Source organism: Hylaeus anthracinus, unplaced genomic scaffold, assembly GCF_026225885.1.
Source record: "Hylaeus anthracinus isolate JK02 unplaced genomic scaffold, UHH_iyHylAnth1.0_haploid 3, whole genome shotgun sequence".
Taxonomy (NCBI): Eukaryota; Metazoa; Arthropoda; class Insecta; order Hymenoptera; family Colletidae; genus Hylaeus; species Hylaeus anthracinus.
Window position 1 is genome coordinate 10,550,809 of NW_026535284.1, and position 20,931 is coordinate 10,571,739.

General features: G+C 44.7%; 1 protein-coding gene across 6 annotated transcripts in view; it reads left to right on the forward strand.

The window, feature by feature from the left end:
- Window positions 1-335: 335 nt before the first annotated feature.
- The window catches only part of LOC128893435 (hemicentin-2-like), a 287,387-nt gene continuing 266,791 nt past the window's right edge, over window positions 336-20,931 (forward strand). For all 6 annotated transcript variants that reach the window (XM_054154348.1, XM_054154350.1, XM_054154352.1 and 3 more), the window contains exons 1-2: window positions 336-1,214; window positions 9,175-9,701. In XM_054154348.1, the coding sequence (XP_054010323.1) occupies window positions 9,596-9,701 (106 nt within the window). In that variant the 5' untranslated portion in view covers window positions 336-1,214; window positions 9,175-9,595. The remainder of the gene's footprint in view (window positions 1,215-9,174; window positions 9,702-20,931) is intronic.

Below are 20,931 nucleotides of genomic sequence, written 5' to 3' on the forward strand. Positions count from 1 at the left end.
TCGCGCGCATCCCCCGTCCCGTTTAGGTGTACCAGTTCGAGTGTCGACGCATCTGGCGGATTCGAGAGCTCGCAGCCGACCGATGTACTCGCAGGAGAGAGGAGTACATGCATCCTCGTAAGCCGCGACAAGGAAATCTCGTGGCTGGCCGGGGGCCCCCGTCGGCGTTGGTTGCCCTGCTGTGCTCCCGAGTCGTATTGGTTCTCTCCAGTCGTATTGGTTCTCGCGCCGCGTTGCTGCTCGTTCCCGTTCGGCGCTGGTCGGGCGTTTCCGGGCGCGCTCCACCAGGGAAGCGGCGCGCGCCTCGTGTCCCGCGGAACGCGACTCTCAGTGATTACCGTGCAGTCCTTGGGACACGACCTCTGGCTTCCTGTTCTGCCTCCCGACGGGGGTTGACCGCGCGCGCACGACACACGCACGTAGCCTTTAGCGACAGTGGGAAGTTTGCACCGCGCGAAACCGCTTCCGCCGGTCGTCGCGATTAAAACCGCGTGATAATCGGAAACCAAAGGATTCAGCGTTTACATAGTGCGCGTTTACGAATTTCTTGGTGTACAGTTTGGTTTTCTTTGGGGTTCGTTTAGTTCTTTACGCTCGACTAGGTCCACTCAAGCTTTCTCGCGTAGAGGAAGGTCAGGTCTCGTCGAGAGCACGCGGAACTATCCCCCTGATCTCTGAGCGACCGAGGGGTGGGTATCTCGTTGGCTGCGGTAATATCACCCTGTCCGAGAGGATAATGGATTGCTCGCGTGGCGAGGGGCGATGGACAATAGCCCCGAGACCAGAGGAGGCTTGACGTCCCCGTTTCGCTGCTCTACCGACGGACACCGTAGCTATGTGGATCGCGCGCGTGTCAATCGCGCGGAATCGATCGTCGAAACTTTTCAACAAGTCGTAACGCACCGGGCCTAACCTGTCCCAATAGGAGCGTAACGGGGAAGACGTTTATCCCCTGAGTGAGTGTTGTGGACGCGTGTGTAGTGGAATCGTTCGAGGATCTCGGACCTGTGGACCAAGTGAATCGGAAGTGATCAGTGACTTTCGACCTGGAGGGTCGCCCGGTGAGATTAACGAGCCGTTAATTGGCCGAGGAGCACCAGGAGTTCGTCATTTGCGTGGTCGCCACCTGACTGTATGGAAATTATGTAACTCAAGCATTGCTACATCCAGCGTCGACTTTTCCAGAACGTGGAAACGATTCTCCGAAGATACAGGTGAGCGTGTTAGCAACTTGTCGCGGGCTTCTGAGAAATGACGCTCCTTTTTTTTACCGCTAATGGGAAAGCCTGTTTTTCTCATGATAGTTACGTTTAGTGTCACGCGATGAGTTACCATAGGACGCGACGTCACTTCAGGTTTTATCAGAGTCCGTCGTTAATCTTTACCACGTCCGACGGTTCGTCGCTTTTTCTCTAGATGGAGGACAGGCTATGGACAAGTTTTCGCTTAAGTACTGTCAACATCAGTACCGTCCTACGCCGCGTCGAACGCGTTAAACTGAAATTCATCATCGCTGTCGCTTTCGGAATCGATTGCCCCCTTTTTCTTTTATGCGTGGCGAATGCTGAAGAAGAGAGCTCTTTGAGAATAGCAATGTGAGTCTTTGTTTCGGGCTGTCACTTATAGCAAACAGGTCTATCACTCTCAGGATAGATGTTTCCATCCACTAGCTGAAGCTACTCTCGGACTACCTAGCAACTCCATTCCCAACTACGATTAGATCTAATATAAGGAATGCTGAAGCTTTTTGAGAACAGCGAGGAGTCTTTGACTCAAGGTATCGCTAACAGCAGCCAAGGGGTTTATTAACCTAAGAACGCAAGTTGCCAACGCTGAAGTTAGTTACATTTGGAACTGGGTAGGAAGTCCCTGTTGGCGTTAGCGTTTTAGGAACCGTCTAACGTCGCAGTAGGTACTCGGGTTAATTACCGTGGCGGAGTCTTTGCTGTTTGCTCGATAGTGCAGCATGTGTGTTTTCGAATGGGCATCAATAACAGCTGCTGAAGCAGCGTGCATAGTGGAGCCATCGACTGGCTCCAGTCTGATGATCGAACTTAAATTGGATATGGTTGGAACTTAGTCGAGAGACTGTGTGGGAGCTACGTGTACTCTTGGTGTGTAAGTGGTTTGCTAAAATTCTAGACGGATGTTGTCAGTCAAAGTGAGCACTGTGAGTAGACTTTGACAAGGTATAGATAACAGTGTAGGAAATTGTCTGTGACTTTGGCAGATTTAGGAGATAAGCTTCTAGAGCTTTCTCTCAATTTTAATTCAGGACTGAAACTGTATATAGACCACTGTAAATTGTTTACCATTTCCTTGGTGTTGCAGCCTGTACAGATTCGAGTATCTATCGATGACGGAATCCAAATGAATCGATCGATTTAATAGGATTGCGGAAGTAGGTTCCAGAGCCATTTTTAATTCACACGGTGTTAGGGAGCATAATAGTATGCCGATTGTTTGCTTCATAATGTAACGTGACCTCGATAGTTGGTAGCATCAGATATGCACAGTGTGTTCACCATGCATCGATGGAGATAGTATCGATTCCAGTCTGATCGCTGAGCTTAACTTGGACATAACTGTTCAGAGCTTACACGAGTGACTACCTGGGACTTCCAAGTGCTATTGGCACCGATTGCTTGATATCATCTAGAGCTGTCAGTAGATTATGACAGATGTCAGGGATCACGAATCTTTGCTGCTGTTTGGCACGCACAACCGTTGTGTAGACGTCGATAGGTATAGGGAACATCATGTCGTATCCAGGCAGAGATTATTAAACACACTGACATTGTTAGCTTGAAGTATATTGAACCGTGTAGAATGGTAGAATGTAGAATATACTAAAAATAATAGAATCTTTCCTGTTTGGAAATATAAAGTTTCTCTGATGGGTATCAATGATGAGATTCGAACGTTTCAGTGATTTGACCTTCTGGATACAATTAGCTCCACTTTGATGTCATCGAGCTCTAATTGGACAGAGTTGATTTGATTGGTTGATGTTTTGACAAGCAGTGAGGACCTCCAAGTGCTGGAGGATAAGATATATTTTCATTTAACATGTAGAGACTTCCATAGCTGTCGATGGTAACATCAGAAACAGTTGTAGGTTTCCCAAGCAGTACTAAACATTATGTTATTCTCAGTTTGAAGCATACTTACGTTGCCCGATTTCCAAGATAATATCTCCAGTAGAATCTACATTGCATGCTTCGTGATATCTCTTTAAGAGGCATCAAGGACAGCTTCCGCTCACCAAGCGAGTTCGCCATGAGGACGGATATCGCTCTTTTGTTAGGAATGGTACCTTTGAGATACCTCTAGTTTAATTATTAAAGCCAAGTTCTACACAGTTTGCTATTGTCACGAGTGGTTTGGAGCTCATCTGAAAGCGTACGCTATGACAACTATAAACAAAATTAGACATGTCTTTATCCTCATAATCAGTTCAAAGCACAACCTGTAGATTTCTAAGCCAGTCTTCACTTTTAATTGCTTGCTCTGCAATCCCAACCCGGACCTATCTTCAACGGCTATCATCGACATGCCCCGAGTCATCAAACGAATCCACCTCACATGTAGTATCGATTCCATTGCGTTCATTGAGCCTGAATTAGATACAAATGGTCAGAGCTTAGACGAGTGACTAGCGAGCTGCTCCGAGTGCTATCGACCTTGGTGGTTTGGTGCTCAACTAATCGTGTAAATGGACCTTAGTAGATGTCAGGGATCATAGTAGAATTAATGATACGCGTTGGATAGCGCTACACGTAGGCTTCGATAACTATCAGTGGCAGGATCACAGTTGGTGGCTTTCCAAGCGGAAATTGCTAAACATGCCTATACTTGAAGTCTACCCAATCTGTAGGTCTCTGGGGTAGAATCTTCATTATTCATGGTGTCCCTTTAAAAGCTGCAACGACACCCTTCTAATCATAAAGTCGCAGCTTTGATCATCGAGCTAAAATTTTCCAAGCTCACTTATAAGGGTGGAAAGGCGTTAGTAGGTGTCATTGATCACGGTAGAATTTTTGGTCGATGACAATTCCAAGGTGGAAGTATACATTTTCTATTAATTTTCTACTCATTCCGCTTCGTAGCATAGAGAATCGTAAACAAAATTGGAAAGGGCACAAAACCAAAGAACGAATCTCACCGAGATGAACGATTAAAATAGATAGGAACTCAACGGAGTAATTCGCCATACAATAAAGAATGTAACACTCGAAGCAACAACAGTATTCGCAACGTCTGTCGCGAGCCACGCGGAAAAGACATTTTCATTCTTAGCTTTCGTTGGGGAATGCCGGGGAAAAAGAACGAAAAAGGAAGAAGCAACCACGCTAAATCATAATTACATTGGTCGTCTCTCGACTCTTTTAAACTGGGTCGTGAGGATCTTTGCGCCATATCGGACGCAACTGCTGTAAAAATGAATAAGCGCGACAGAAAAGCGGAAGCGACGTCAGAAAGACCGACGTGAATTACAGCCATTCTTTCTTATTCAATTCGCTTTGGGGCGCCGTTGAATGGAACACGCTCTCCTCCTCGCTTCGCTGTTATTATTCGCGCTGATTGTTTCCGATTGATCGACACCTTATTGTGCGAACGAGCCCAGCCACGCCGTGCTCGCTCCATTAACGACACCCTAAATCGAGAAAAGCCCTCTGTTTCGAGCAGGTGTTTCCAGCCACGTCGAATGATTCCGTAATTAAAGTTTTCCCCAAACCTCCGACTCGCCTTCGACCGAAACCATCCGCGCGAACGCGTCCCGTTTCGTCGTTTGTGGTCGACCATCGTCTACGATATCCATGACCTGTTTGCAGACGTGGGTGAAATACGACTGGAGTTGCTAAACGTTCATTTCTTTCTTGATGGTAATAGTTGTCGACTGGTAAGACTACTTAGAGGTAGAATTAGTTTTAGGGGAACTCGGAACTGGCACTGATACGTCGAATTGTCGAATGAGGGACTATCAAAGCTTGGAATAATTCTGTTGGGGTTGGGATAGGTGGAATCGAGAGTTATTGGGTGGTCATCGAATGTTGTAGGTTTTGACGGTTGTGCTCGTGAAAGACGTATTGTATCGCGAGACAAGCAGGGAAAATCTTTACTGTGGATGTTGCCTTAGAGATGTACAGTTCAAGTGGATTGTTTACGCTTACTGCTTGGCATCGTCATCGACTGTTGCGTCTGTTCGATTGTGATTAACAATGCTAAATGGATAGCTGGAGTTTCATTGTGATTAAAGAAGAATTGAAATAATTGAAATTGTAGTATCAAATTGATTAATTATTTGAATTGCTAAGTATTTAAACGATTTAGGAATAATGAAGTATACGTGTAGCTAAATATTCAATGAAATATTAGAACAGTTGAATATTTCATTAATGCCACAATAATTAAATATTCCACTAATTTATATTCCTTAAACACTATTCCAGCTGCCTATCATCTACAACAGAAAAATTCACCAACTCCTTCAACCTGCCAGCGCTATATATTTATCAATTTCTGATAGGTTCAGTCACGGAAACCAGTTTCAAGAATCGTTTGGTGTTCTCCTTCGACCACGTTCAGGTATAAACGCGTCGACAAACGGCCATTGTCCTTCGACAGAGGCTCCCTTCTCCTCTGTCGGACCGCTGCTCGACTAAACTGTTTCCTCGGTGCCTTTTTTAAGATCACCGATCAACGACTGAAAACTGTTTAATTTAGGTCTCCCAAAGCGCGTCTGTGACGGTTCCTAAAGACGCGAAATCGGGCTAAAACGAAACGAAACGAAATCGAGCCGGGGGATTCGAGTCGTTTCCGCGTCATTCATTTGTATTCCCTTTAATATCTGACGAACGCGTCGAATTTTAGGCACGTTCTGCGTGCGCGGGGACCGCTGCCAAGGCGCGTAGCAACGCCATCTCCGAAACGACGGCTGCCCCCTGAATCCGTGTGAATGGGGATCGTCAAAAAGTGCATTAAAATTCCCAAGAATATTCATAGAGCGAGAGGAGTGGCGGTGGCGAAAACGTGGTATAAAAGGTGGATGCTTACGGTGCTCCGGGGCTTTTCCTGCAGCCTGAAAGACTGACGTTGCATTTGGAGTGCATATCTGGCGCAATCGAATTCCCGTGGCCCGTCGGATTCGCCTATTGTCAAGCCCGCTCTTATTGCGCGGGCACGTTTATGGGCGTATAGAGATCAGTGAAGAGAGGATCGTTAGGGTTCAATCTCGGCCTCGACGCTGACCATCGAATAGTTGCACGCGCGTCGATTCATTTACATAGAAATGTACGGGTTACCTAGTCGATTACATCCCCGGCGTTACGGCGTTTTCCGAGGAGGATTCTGGAGAGTTGATGACTGTTTAGGGGGGTAGATGTTTCTTCGCATTCGACTGTGACGTGAGCGCTCTGGAATTTATTCCCGCTGAACTGAAGATTTTTAGCATTTGCGATGAATGATATTTGGGTGTTTCGGAAAGTCTAGGGATGATGTTAGTTATCGCTTTCATTCCATTCATAAGAAATATTGGAAGTTTGCCCATGTTTGATTACGATCGTTGGATCATGATTGAGAAACACTGGTCCGAATGTTGAAACGCTGAAAAACCTTACCGACTGTACGGGGTAGAAAAGATTCCATCCGACGGCACTTCGGGCGCAGTCGAGCATCGTTTTCGAAAAACCAGGCTCGCGCAGCGGTCGACAAAAACCCTGGGCGCGATTACAACGAACGCATAACGTCAGCAAGCTATGCTCCAGGAGGTTTGAGAGTGTTTCTGCCGGCAGTGGTAGATTCGAACTCATCTTGGAAGGGCTCTTTCTTTTCTGAAATGGTTTGACAAAGACTATTGTTGGTATACACACAGAAATATTCAAATTGTTATTCAACAGTTGAAGTAAATTAGAAAGTCGTAATTGATATTAAAGGAGATATTTAACTTGAACTAAAATTAAGAAAATAGTATATTCACAATCAAGTATTCCAACCTCTACTCAAGATTGAAAAGAAATTAACAGGTCTGCATAATCTCAACTATTTATTAAAAATAAAAAATTTATGCATCCTCAGGGCATTGAAATTTAAAGAAATCAATAAACATGAAGCCCTTAACGCTTCTGCAGTCGCTCTGCAAGGGCTGGCTGCGGTTCCACTTCTGTTTGGAGTCAAAATCGCAAGCCCCAGCGCGCGAGAAAGGAAAATCAGCAGAATGGGATTCGCGAAGGGAGAGATGGAGGAGCGAAGAGTGCACGTTTGGCTGAAGGGTGGAGACGGTTGGGCGCGAAAGGGCGAGGGCGAAAGACAGCGCGGAGTGGGAAGCATGAATGGGTGGGCGCGATCAACTGAAATTCACGTGTTAACGCTCGCAGTCGATATCGCGCTCGCGATATTCCGCCACGCGGAAAGAAGCGCATTGAAACGGGCCTGACGCGTCGCGACGTGCTCGCGAAACACCGTGATAACGTTTTATGCGTAGTTTTTGACTGACAAAAGGACCACGCGACGCGACACGCATTGATTTCAAACGAGCCACCGATACGAAACCGAAAAATATTCAAGCCTCCAGCCAATTGATTGCTCAAACACGGAATCACTTCAGTCACTTTGGGATCGGAGTTGGAAGAATTCGTATGAAATTGATTTTCTACATTTTGTGGATGGTTTTGTACAATAGTCAATTCTTCTCCACTCAGTAAAACAACCAGTTCCCGTTAAAATTTGAATTCCAAATGCAAACGGTGGAATTTTAATTCCAAGTGTTTTCAAAAAATGGGATACTTGTCCCGGCGGACAAAATTTATGCGGCAACCCAATGTTTAACTCCCCGGTGGCGGCTCCTGTGAGTGGAATAGTCTACCATTTCCTCGTGTAGATAATCATACATCATATCACGCAATGGGTAGTGCAACCGAGAAGAAGGTAATTCCACGTGCAAACACAAATCAACAACGTTGAGCAAAATTGCTTCGCGCCATGCTCAGTTTACGGAAATATCGCGTTGGAACGTTAGTAATGGTTAGAAGTAGCTAGTGACGGGATCGAGGCACGTTGAAAATAACACTGTTAAAATATGTCATTGTTACACGTATATTTGAATTTTTCTTTTGAATATTTTAATATTTGAACGATAATATTTGAAATTTATGCGTAGCATTTCAGTAGCTGCGAAAGAATCGAACATCAAAACGCTGTGTTAAAAATTCTATCGGTAAAATTTGCTAATACGACGAATACATTTGCGAGCAAACAATTTCGATGTAGAAACCGGTCTGTGAACGAGACGGGTGTAAAATTAAATACGTCAGTGAAACGACGCACAAAGCAAGAGCGTGTGTTGAACGCTAATTTAATTCAAAAAACGAAACGCTTTTCGAAGCGACAAGGGAGGTTTACTTTAAACAAAAACACGAGTGATTTTTGCTCTGTCGCACCTTAAAGCGAATTTCAACTACGAATACTTTCCACGGGCGTAATTCCTGTGACATTTTCTAATTACAATTTCCATCAATCCTGTTACAGGTTTTGGCAAGACTTCGAAATTTGATGACTTAATTTTAGTACAAAATATCAGTGATGAAGCAATTACTACACCTTCCTAGACAAATTATTAGGTGTGGGAATTAATTCTGTGTCTCTGTATTCAATCATATTTAATGCTGCCTCGATAAAATCCCAGGTTAGCATACAACAAGAAGCTTGCGACTAAAACCACGACGCATTCCCAACGCAATCGCGCGTAGTCGTTGCAGCGAATAGTTTTCGATCACGCTTGTCACGTGGAGCGCGTCAATTGGATTCCATAAAAGCCACTTGTGTTGGCTGGGTCGTCAGCGACGACGTTTATAACACATTGACTGCCACACTAATACTCTTAAAAATGTCTACTTAATTAAATTTTATTTACCGACTATTGGAAACCAAATAATCAAACATTTATTGTGGTATCTATTCTTGCAATTTCATCGAAATTCAAGTATTCCATACAAATTTATTTTCTTTGACATTTAACTTTTAAAATTGATTCATTTAGTTCTTCAGTAAAAGCCACCGTCATCCATGTACGGGTGAATGACGACCAACGTGTTAATCGTTCGCGGTCGAGGTAGCTCGCGAGCGATCTTCCTCAAATCGATCTCCACTCTTAACGAGACGATTTTCTGTTCGAAGGTGACGACCCCTGAGGACCACGAAAAAAAGAAGAAACAAGGTTGGCTCGGGAGGAAGAGGACAACGGGAAAAGCTGGACGAGAGCTGGTGGCGAGAGGGTGAGAGCGACCAGAAAGGGGAAAGAAACCCCCAGCGATCGACAGATGAGAGCTCGAGTCGCAGAAAGTGGTTTCGAGGGAGCCTGGGCCGAGTTAGCTCGGTGAAAAGAGGAGAGCATCGGAAGCTCGAAGCTAGAGGAAGCTGCGGTGGAGAAAAAAAGTAGAGTCCACGTCGACGAGGGGTTGGCGGTGCCCTCGGAGAGAGACGAGGCTAGGGTGAAGGACACTGGTACCGGTTGGAAAGTGAGAAGCTGGAGGGACTCGTGTCGCTGACGCGACCAGGAGTGACGTGACGTGACGTGACGTGACATCGAGGCGTCGAGATGCCTCGGGATGAGATGGCCGCCTCCGTTCGCACGCTCCTGTCGCTTCTTCTCGTCCTTGGCGCTTCTGCACCGTGCCGCGGCAGGATCACCAATGAGGAAATAGGTGAGTCCAATGATTCGATTTAATTATTTTATTCTTTGCTCCACAATCACGCCTGAGACTCATGGTTAGGTTATCAGGCTAAAAATAAGTATCGCGTGTGGATTTATTCAGAAATTGAAATTAAATGGTATTGATTTATTATTTATTTCAAGATGATAAATCTTGTGTGTTTCAATTCACTCATCTGTACAATTATAAACTGCACCTTACGAAAGAAAAACTCTCTACTCCCCTTACCACTTGACTGGAGTACAAAAATCTGATGTTCTCCATAAGCCTTCCAATTTCATGACATATTCTACTATTTCTACTTATTCTATTTTCGATACATCCACAATAGCCTTCCACTAGATCCTCCATTCTATTGTTGTCGCTGGACAGTTGAAAAGTATCCTTATCGAAAATTGATACCAAGTACCACGTTTTCCATGTTATCCTTCGATGGCCCCTATTAAACGCTCTGGTCTGGAACTGCTCGAACATGATCAATGCATAATGACGTCAGTCTTGTCGTTACTCGAAGTTGCTCTCGACGGAAACTGGACGAAGATGTCAACGATACGCGTGCGCCGCGCAATCTCCGCTTCTGCTCGGAGCGATTCGGACTAACTGGAATTTCGCGTGAGCACGGCGTATTACGCTCGCGATACGTTTTAAATCGGCGGAAATAGGCGGGAATATAAATTTCCAGTCGTTTTGCGTTTCCCCTCCATTCGGAATGTCGGCGCAATTACGATGTGCCGTGAGATCGCGATACACAAACACGAATGTTTTATTCATGGTATTGTCGGCGCAAATTGCTGGCGAGCGATTTTGAATTACGAAGGGTCTAATCTCGCGAATAAACGAAATGCGTGATCGATTATGCAAAAGAAACGAAATGTGCGATATTGGAGATGCGACTTCTTTGTACAAATTTTGGGTCTTTTGCAGAGATGAGTTCCATTTTTAATATTTCTAGAATTAATAAAAATCTTTCTAATCCTCTCTAATCTTCTGAACTTATTCTAATTTTAAAAACTTCCAGAAGAAGAATACAAGGAGTGCGTATTTATAGTATTTAGTACCGCGGAGGTTCAACAATTTGCGGGTGCAGGCAGGGCGAAAGTTATTTAAAGGAACCGTGGAAAGCGAGAACACTCCCGGTTTATTCGCAGGAAGTTTACATCTCTGATTTTATAATAGCCGTTCACTGACACGAAATATGAAACTCTTGTGATCCTGGGTGATTCGAAAATAAATGGGGTTACATTAAATTTGTTTGTGTATGGTTAATGATAGCCTTTGTTCTCATTTCTCAATACCCATCGTTCCATTAAACTTCGTTTCATAATGAAAATTCAATTAACTTCTTAAAGTAATTATACAGTTGCAATGTATACTGGTTCGTTGAGAATTATTATTTATTATGTGAACCATTTAAGGCAAAATTACTGTTCATATTTGTTTTCCATACGAAACTTGATTTTTATTTGCGTATTAATAATTAAATTTCAATTTATTTCTTAAAATGAAAAATTCATTTAGCGATTCAACGACTATACTGTTCCATCAAAAGAACGACGTAACGCCAGAAGTAATAACAAAAATAAAAAAATCTCTCATTTATAAAAAAAAACACGTTACTTTGTTAATCCAGAAAATTGTTTGCAGCGAATTGAAATTCTCCGTTCTACTAGTTTTTGGCGAACCGTTCAGCGTCGCTTATTTTAACGCAGATGGGAGCTTAAATAAAAATCACCCCGTTAAATTAGAAATCCGTGCCAACCTGTGGCTTCCCCATATCGCCTGACCCTTGGTCCCCTTACCGTTCACCCTCTTTGCACGATTTTGAACAAATAATGGACCGAAAAACTGGTTTCGAAGTACAGGGTAGCGGGAACCGCGTGCCGTATCAGATGAAATTCATTTAATTATCGTATGACGCGAGCTGTCCGTGTCGGCGATCGCCTCATCCCGCGGCGTTTCTCGCGCAACGCGTGAAATTATGCCAACTGGACCTGAGTCCCCGTCACAAAACGGAATAAAATTCGCGTACGTGTCGCAACACATTCCCACGGGTTTAATTAGCAAACGAAACGGCCGCGCTGTATTCTTTTATATCTGATTTCCTGCGTCATTGTTTACCCCTGAGGATTTATCAACAGTCGCGCACACGGTCCGTTGTGTGTCATGTAACTGTAGTTACATGGGACGGGGGAGGTGATTCTACAGTACAAAATGAATCGATAATGTATCGGAATGTATTTGTGCAGGGGGCTTTGTTTTAGAGAAAATCGTTTTCAAATATTGAGAGTTGGTAGGCGGGTCTGATCATTACTGGCTGTTTCTACTTGGCGCTATATCAACAGTGCACTCAATTTTCTCGTGAATAAAGCTATCTATTTGGATGTTTTCATACATAGAACATATTACTTTTGCTGACTTCTAACCTTAAACAATGTTCAAGAATATCAGTTTAAGTAGAAGTGGCGAGAAGTGGCCAGACACGACTGCCAAGGTGGTCTCTATTACACTCTATTTCCGAAATCAATTTTCTCGCGAATGGAGCTTCTTATTTAGATGTTTTTCTGAACAAATACTCTCTTCATTTATCGCTAGAGTTTAATTTACAAGAGTATACTGCTTTTGCTGATTTTCAATTTCAGACCTCACGATCCTACATCTTATTGTTAGAGTCTGTAACTTTCTAGATCCGAGTACCGCTGAGCAGGACACGATCTTTTCGTTAGCTACATTTATCCAGAGGTGCTATTATTGCAATATATACTATAGCATACAATAAATAAGTGCTTGCATCCCTATCAACTCCAATCTCCAGCAACATCAAGAATTCATCCCCAATACCAACGTTTCCTATTCAAATTCAGCACAATCCCGCCACCGTAAATAATCTGGAAACCGATCAGAGTACATAATCCTACCGATCGTTCCGTCGATTGCCTTATTAACGAGCGTTTCGCGCCTACCTAAGGGCCGTAAGAGCGAATCGAATCGACGCCGCGGTCATTTGTTGGCCGCGAATTTGCAGGATCAAAGGCGGTTTCGCGTCCCCTCGAGGGAGGGGGGGGGGGGGGAGTACGGTCACGATTCGCGGTCATAACGTCATTTGCCAAACAATCGGCCGTCTCTGAGCCAACGTTGGCTAGGTGATCCGTGGAAACGGCAACGAGCGACACGAAGGCCTCGTTAGAACCGCAATGAGTAAACGAGTTAAAAACCCACCCTCGTCGTCCTCCGCGTTACCTCCTAACCCCCCTACCCCCCTACCCCCTACCCCCTACCCCCCCGCCCTCCGAACCCCCTATTTTGGCTCGCGAGCGAACGAAATTACGCGGTCGGTATACTCTGCGGCTTTTGCCGCTGGGCGATTCAATTTGTGCATTAGCTGCAACGACGTACAATGGATCGTTCCGTGTAAATAAAGCGGAACAAAAAAGACGGTAAAGCTAGCCGAGAGCAACCTGCTCTCGACGATATCGTCGGGAGTAGACGCACTTTTGCGCGAACCTGTGTGCTCGGCGTGGCTCTATGCGCGCGCTTGTGCGTGCTTAACGCCGAACGATGGCTTCTTTTGTCGCGGGTTTTCGGTCGCGTTGACACGAGAACCGCTCCGGAACTGGTTCATTAATCGGATCGCGCTGGTTTCGGATGGTGGAATTTTTGGCAACGAGGGGCGATGGGACGCGGGGTGTACGCTAACACGGGAAGGAATAATGAGACTCTGTTTATGAAAGCGAGGTGTACTTTTAATGATCGAGGCGAGGTGATGCGAGGTCTTGGCTTGGGTGATAATGAAACTGTGTAGAAGACTTCCTGGGGTATATTTTTAACGATCCTGGGCGATTCTCTGTCAAAGGGGTGCGCGACTTTTTTGGCGCGTTCGAAGCTTTGGGTTGCGGAACGGAATTTTCTCGTGAAGAGGATAGCTTCTTGGTTATGTTAAAATAAAGTGTGGACCAGTTGCTTATGCTGGAATTTTTATTTGAAGAAGAACCTTATTCAATGTCCAATATTTATATACATAGAATGTTCTTTTTTTTTTTAATCAGGCAGTTACCTTGACGAGCTAAATTCATTCAGCAATTTTTATACACGAATAACAGATGAAAAAATTGTTGATCTAAAAACCTCACCCAGTGTGAAATTTAATTTAATTTAAAATCTCCTCTGTAATTTTCATATCGACCAAATAACAAATCAATCCCAGCTCAATTTGTATCCAGAATCCCCTGAAGAATACACTGCAACCTTCCGAAAAAAAAAGGAAGAGCAGTTGATGATGGTTCACGAAGTCTCGCATTAATCTCCAGGCGCGAGATCGAGAAGAGTCGTTGAGCGCATTTAGGCCTCATCCCAGAGGAGGCATCGAGTGGGGCGTTAATTAATATCAACACGGAACCGTTGATGCGATTTTAATCGACCCTTTAATTACCGAAATGCTTTCGGTTTGCGTTGGCGCGGTCAAGTTGTCTAATCACCTGCTCAATCAAGCACCAGTTTCCCTTCTCTGTACACTCTTCGACTCCCTTGGTTTCACGGCCTCAACCCCGTAACCGCACGCCCCTCTGCTCGCCCTCTCCCCCTCGTGCCGCAACCCTTCTACGCCCAGGGCCTTCCTTTACGTTTCGAGGAGCCGTAATTACTTCCGTTTCACCTTCAACATTAAATAAAACACTCGACGTCGCTTAATCGTTCACTGAGGCGTGCATAACACGTCGAATCGACTTTGGTTTCGCCTATTTAACCAACTCGCTGCGCGTTTAACCCTTTCAACCGTGTAAATAATTGTGTCGTCGTCTTCGGGTACACCCCCCTTCCCCCGTTTCGCAGCCGGGACCCACCGGAGCGCCGTAACCTTTATTACCGCCAACGGCTGGGTAATTGGGCATCTCGACTGTGAAAGCGTTTATTTTTACGCGGTTTTAGACGCTCGCGGTGCATTATACTGCGGAGTGGAGGTTCGAGGTACAGTGAAATAACGTCGACAATGTATCTCGTGAGGGCCACTTACGAGGATCAAGCCGAAGGAATACTGTCTGCACGTGTGAAGGAACGTTTGCATAAATGCGATAGCATCTCTGGACTCTTGGGTTCGCCGATGCGGGTATTGGGTAGCCTATCAGCAGGGGATGTAAGTGCTACCGGCATTGGGAAAAGAAGATAGGAAATGTGATTTGGAAGAGGAGGTATTTTCGAAGTCTACCAGGTGTTGAGTATCTAAATTTATTAATTGAAATGCAAGGGTTGGAGCAGATGAGTCTTCAAGCTTTGATAATTCTGTTTGATTCGTTTAATATGTTTCTTTGGGGGATTTTACCAATTGTTGAGTACCTAAATTCATTAGTTTTACTCTACTGGTAACGTAGAACACATGGCCAATAAGTCAGGTCATTCTGTAGGCAATGTAGAACACTCTGCTGGTACCCAACCCAGACAAAATGATCCTTTTCTCCCCTCTAGCCTACTTATGGCTCCTCTAGTTCATCGCTAACAGCGAGGAAATTTCGTTCGCGTTTCGCCTGAAGGTTTTTTCACGTTACAACACGTAGGTGGCGTCCAAGGCTCGGGCAACTTGAAAATTACTTCAACACGAGGCGCATCGGAGATCGGGGTCAGACGAGCGAAGCTTTTTGATCGTAATCTTTTAATTACGCCAAGCGGGAGAGTGTGAGAGAGATAGGTACGCGCTTTTAATCCGGCAGTGGAAACAGCCCGAAGCTCGGACGAAAGGGAAAAAGAGGAAAGGGACGAGAAGAAAGGGAAACGACGTCCGCGATACTCCCCACCTCTTGTCGTTCTAATAGAAACCGTGATTGCGTCGCGAAGACACCCGCTATCTTCGTCCCGATCTGAAATAAAGTTGATCGAGGACGGAATAGAAAAAGGTAATCCAATTAATTCCGCAGTTCGCGGACCTCAACGTTCGCGGGTCGTGTTAGGGTTCAATCATTGTATCGACATTTTCGTTGTAGGATAGTTACAAGAATAACAGAGACGATAGAAAGTTTTTAGAGGCCAGTGGGTAAGTCAGTGACCTCTGTCGATAAGGCTCGGTAGTCTATGACAGTTGGTTGATGAGGCAGATTGCTGTGCTGTCAATGTAGAGTATTTAGTTGGCAAAACAGGTCTCTTTACACAGATCTATCCCTACATGCAACAGTAGACAACGGACAGTCGATAACGTAGTTCGTATTATTTCCTGACTCCCTATATTAACATGAAATGTGAATATCAGACTACTAACACCAAATTATTCTACAAACAATAATATTTTCTGTTGATACATCTCTGTCCCTAGATCTCTAGCGTTACCCTAGCTTGCGATTCCCGAGGGGTGACAAAAACTCGTTATTCCTATAGAACTTCAGTCGTTTGGCAACTGGCAACCTTTGGCACCCGGGCTACCTCGCATTCGACTTATTTTACGCGCCGACGAAACGCTTCGCTCGGCTTGTATGGAGCTTCCCTCTCCTCCCCTCGCCCTCGGTTAAAAAAGTTTCAGCAGTCGTCTCGGTAAACAAACCGCCGTTTCGATGCGCCGCGTTCCCGTTTCCGCGTTGGTTCGTCCAAGGTGATTAATCTCGAAGCGAATGCGAATTTTCCACCGTAGTCCGTCCGTTCATTGGACGCGCGAATTGGAAACGCTTCTAGTCAATAGCTACCTCGCAGCGATCAACACCTCTTCGAATAAGGGTTCGTTATTCCTTCTAAATTCGATCCTAGTTAGCCCGCCTTGTTTCCTCGGGAAAGTTTATTAGAAACTCTCTTGGACGACACGGCGACGCCGCGCCCGAAAGTTGTCCGGCGCGAGGACGTCTAACAAAATGAACGTAGCGTCGAAAGAGAAGGGGTAGCTCTGTACTGTCTGATGTTCTTCTCAGTATTCTTAGTTTTTTAACACTTTACCGACCGGTAGCCGATTAATCGGCTTTTTGTCTCCAACGCTCATCGACCGGTAACTGCTACGGTAACTAGCAAGTATTTGTTACTTTGAATTGAGATACAAGTTGCTTTGCTCTGTAAGCTCTCGTATTTTTATAGAATTCGCGGTGCCAGGGAAGATATGTTGCCGAGCGGCCGGTGAGAAGGGCGTAGGATCTTGAACCGCTACCGGTCGGTAAAGTGTTAAGTAATTGAGCTAGGATAGAGAATAGAATGGCTAATAGTATTCGAAAATGCAGGAAAAACACATTTCCCCCCAACATCTTCTAGCACAAATATCTTTACTCCCAAGCACCTTCTTCCCTCCTCTGACAACTCTATCAAACATTTCCTCGTCCCTCACGCAAGCAGCGCCATTCCCAGCGACTTTTCGCCGACGGAGGGTCGCGTTTTGCTCGAGCCAACGAACCGTGGTCTCTTTCACGACTTTGCTTGCGCCATAAGAGCGGCACCCAGACTGTAACTCTAGTCGGCTTGGCAATGATTTATGCGTCCACCTTCTATCCGATTGTGGTCAACGGGAAGACCAGGACTGGCTGTCCACTGGGCCGCGAAATTTTACGATACGGAATTAGACTTGGAGAATGAACAGCGGGGAAGACGTAGTAACGTTGCCTGAGGGGGGATCGAAAGGCGAAAGGGCTGCGTTTTATGGCCACCACGTTCAATTGCCCCATTAATATCGGCCCACGTGAGCAGCGAGTTATGATTATTAACGCGATAAAAATTTTGCCTCGAGCTCGAGAGAGTAGGGGACTGATGGGGTTTATTGGGCAAGTTCGCGAGGTCCCTGAAGGGACGGGGTGAATTTCCAAAGCGACATGTGCGCGGAGTGACGTGTAAATCTTGCGTGGGTGGCAGGGTTGTGACAGTTTAGAGGTAGGAGTAGATAGTGCACCCTGGAGGGGTAAAAGATATTAAATTTTGTATTTTGGCACTTTGAGTATTATTTCTGATTTTTTCTAACTAATCGATAGTAAATAATGTAGACGTTCGAATAAAGTTTTTGCAACGTTCAAACAGGCATAGTGAGAACCCGTTAGTAATTTATTTCGAAGCATGAAATACGCTCGAGATTGTCAGGATTATTGGTCAGCGAATATTCGTTCATATTTAACCCAGCACACGGTACGGATTTTTCACGAATTCCAAGCGAATATTTCTCCCTCAAACGGAATCAAAATATGACGCGAAAGGAACATCCGCAGTGCTAACAGCGATATGAAATTTTTTACGTACTCGATTCGTGGACGATTTCAAAAATTTTTCTTTGAGACGCCTCGATACAGCGCCAATGAAAACGGAATATAAATCGAGCAGGCGCCAGTAAAATTTTGCAATATTCGAATGGTTGAATGTGAAACGGTACGTGGGGCGGTGAAGTGTGCAATGACGCTAATGTAGAATGTGAATTTCGGATTTATATGGCTGGGCTGTTGTGTGGTATTAAAAATGTCCAACATTCGAAAATTTCGGATGTACATTCAGACCTGTTTTCAGCGACGTTTCAAAGGGAACTTCCATTGTTTTAAAATTCAACATACAAATTTAATTTTTCCCTTGCTGGCCAATATTATCAGACCAAATATTCATTACGAATAAGATTTTCATTATTTGATACTTGGAAAAAATTTAATAATTTACTCTTTGAGTAAAATTGCGGAACATCACCTACATAAATACATCGAAATGCATAAAAGTGCATAATGAAAGATTGAATCACCATCAGAATCGATTTCTCGCAGATCATAAAATCAACGACGAACGCGACGCGGTCGTAGCTCGTCGAATTGAATGTCAGCTGTTTTCAGTGACGCATAGTTTTGTAATTAAATGTCGACATCAATCGAGAGCAACGAGCGCCTGGCCAGGAACGAATTTGCACTGCGAGGAAGACCGGAATGCACGCGAAGAGCGTTATACACCAAAATGATTAAAAAAGTTCATACAAACGTGGTCGCGTACGACCTTGTTTCCAAATTACGGGAATTTTAGGAAACAAAAGAAGAATAAAAAAAAATTACTCAAAGCGACCAGCATAGTCTTTGCTTCGAGGAGTTGAACGCGCAGGTCCAACATCGATATTTACAAGTAGCTTTTTACCTACAGCCACCAAAGTGTTACGCGGAGCGTCGATGGCAAGGGTGCCTTGTGGAACCAATTACGCCACCTTTGTATCCAACTAGAAATCATGGAAACAAAACCGTTAAACAGACCCCAACATTTGTATAAACTTTTTTCATTATTATTTGCATGCTGAATTCTGCTGCGGAAGTTACGATCACTTCTAATGAGATTCTCGACAGAGCCAGGTGCTTCTTAAATTAAGGTTAACAGAACAATTTTTAGAAACATGTTACGTGTTATATGACACGTGATACTATCGAAACACGATTCAGTTCACATTCTTAATTTTTATTCTCATCTTATTATTAATGTTATAATTTTGTTTCATTACTCCGATCAATATCAAAACATTGTTCTGAAGAAAACCACACATCAAGTCGTCATTCTTACAAGACACCCTTGCCAAGTATACCTAAACAAAGTCCTCAACCATGGATTCACCTAAAAGTCACTCATACTCCCTCCAAGCAAAAGATTGAATACATTCCTTTTCGGTCACTAAAGTACGAGAATCGTCTTCTAATATCGATTGGTATTCGAACCCAATTGCTGCCAATCACGCGGTCTAACCTGTTTCCGTTGGCGATGTCTCATTGTTTCTGTCCCAGTTCCGACTTAACTCGCCAATCTTCCCTCCCCTACCCCCGAAATCGTTCCGGAAGCGTTGAAATGCTCGGCTACAAGAGGCAGAATAAATACCGAGACAGTTGCGAGTTCGTAACAGAGCCCCGTAACGATCACGATCGAACTCCTCCGCTAAACACGTTCCCGTTAAACTTATCGAGCACGAAAGTTTTTCAATCGACCACTCCCCTGGTTCTTTCTTCCAGTTTTCCGACGCGAGTTTCACGATACGATCCGTGTTCACGCGCTTCGAGCGTTCGGGAGACGCGGGGGAGCTTGGATTTAGCGAGAACTGCCATGGAAACGCGAAAATATTATAGAGAGATATGTGGTGTATCAAATCCCTAAGGTACATGCGAAATATGACTTGATTAAAAGATACAAGACACTGGAATAATATCTCGCGAGGTACGATGTATAAAATTAATAAGAAAGCCCGTCCTAGAATCAGGTATGCAAAACTGCATATAAATTGCAATAATCCGGACAACACGAGGATCTCGATAATCTCGTAGGGACGAAAGCTTGTTTGCCCAGCATATTCCCTGAGCGTTGCACGCTCAATGGACCCCATTCGAGACTGCGAAGCGATTAAAGACGCGCTCGAACAAAGGCGATTCATTGACCAGTCGGAAGGATATACGCGCCTATAGAACTCGCCTCGCGTCGAAACTGAATTGGCATCTCCTCTTTGAAACGACTGCACGATACGATCGTATCGATCATAGCAACTCGAGACTAAACACGCTCGATCCTCCAGCCTTCGGTGCAGCCTGTTCTCTTGTAATTAGCTCTGGAAGGGTGGCGGGGAAGTTGTAGCAACGACGGCGGGTGCGTTTATTGGATTCCTCCAGCCGCGATCGCTCGACTGCGCGCAATTTTCACGGTGGATTCCCTTCTTGGCCCCGATTCGACGATCTCCAGAAAAAAAAAAAAAAAAACAAATCGTTCCGAGTCTAACTTTTTCATTTTTATTTTAGGTAATCCTTCCACCTTCCATAAGTCGCGGCCCTTGTTTACAGATTGAATTTCTCATTGGCTCCCGTTTAATGGAATGCATTTACCAAAACGGGAGGGAGGGTAGCTCTGGCAGCGGTGCTTTTTAGGCCATCCAACTCTCTTTGAGCGAGCGGCATTAACGAAACGGTGGTGTACAGAACGAATAGCGGTATCGATAAGACTCCTTTGTGGATGAACGGGAGAAATGGGGCTGGACGGAATTTACGGGGACGCGAGGCGAAGTTTAGCGCGACGAGGAGTTGGCTGATGGGATTTTTTCGGCGGTCGTTCTGCTGCAATTTTGCTGGCAGTCATCGCTCCCAGGTCGATCGAAGTCGTTTCAACCCCTGCGCCCTGGGAACTTCTTCGGTGGTTGGGATTTCCGCGATTCCTCTCGGAGATGACTCTTTGAGTTTCTTGTTTTACAGTGTAACAATCAACACAACCTTTCCTATGATAACCTCCATCATTTAACCAAAGTCGTCATCACTGCTTTCTCCAATTCCATTCACAAATCCAGAAAAAAAAAAAAAAA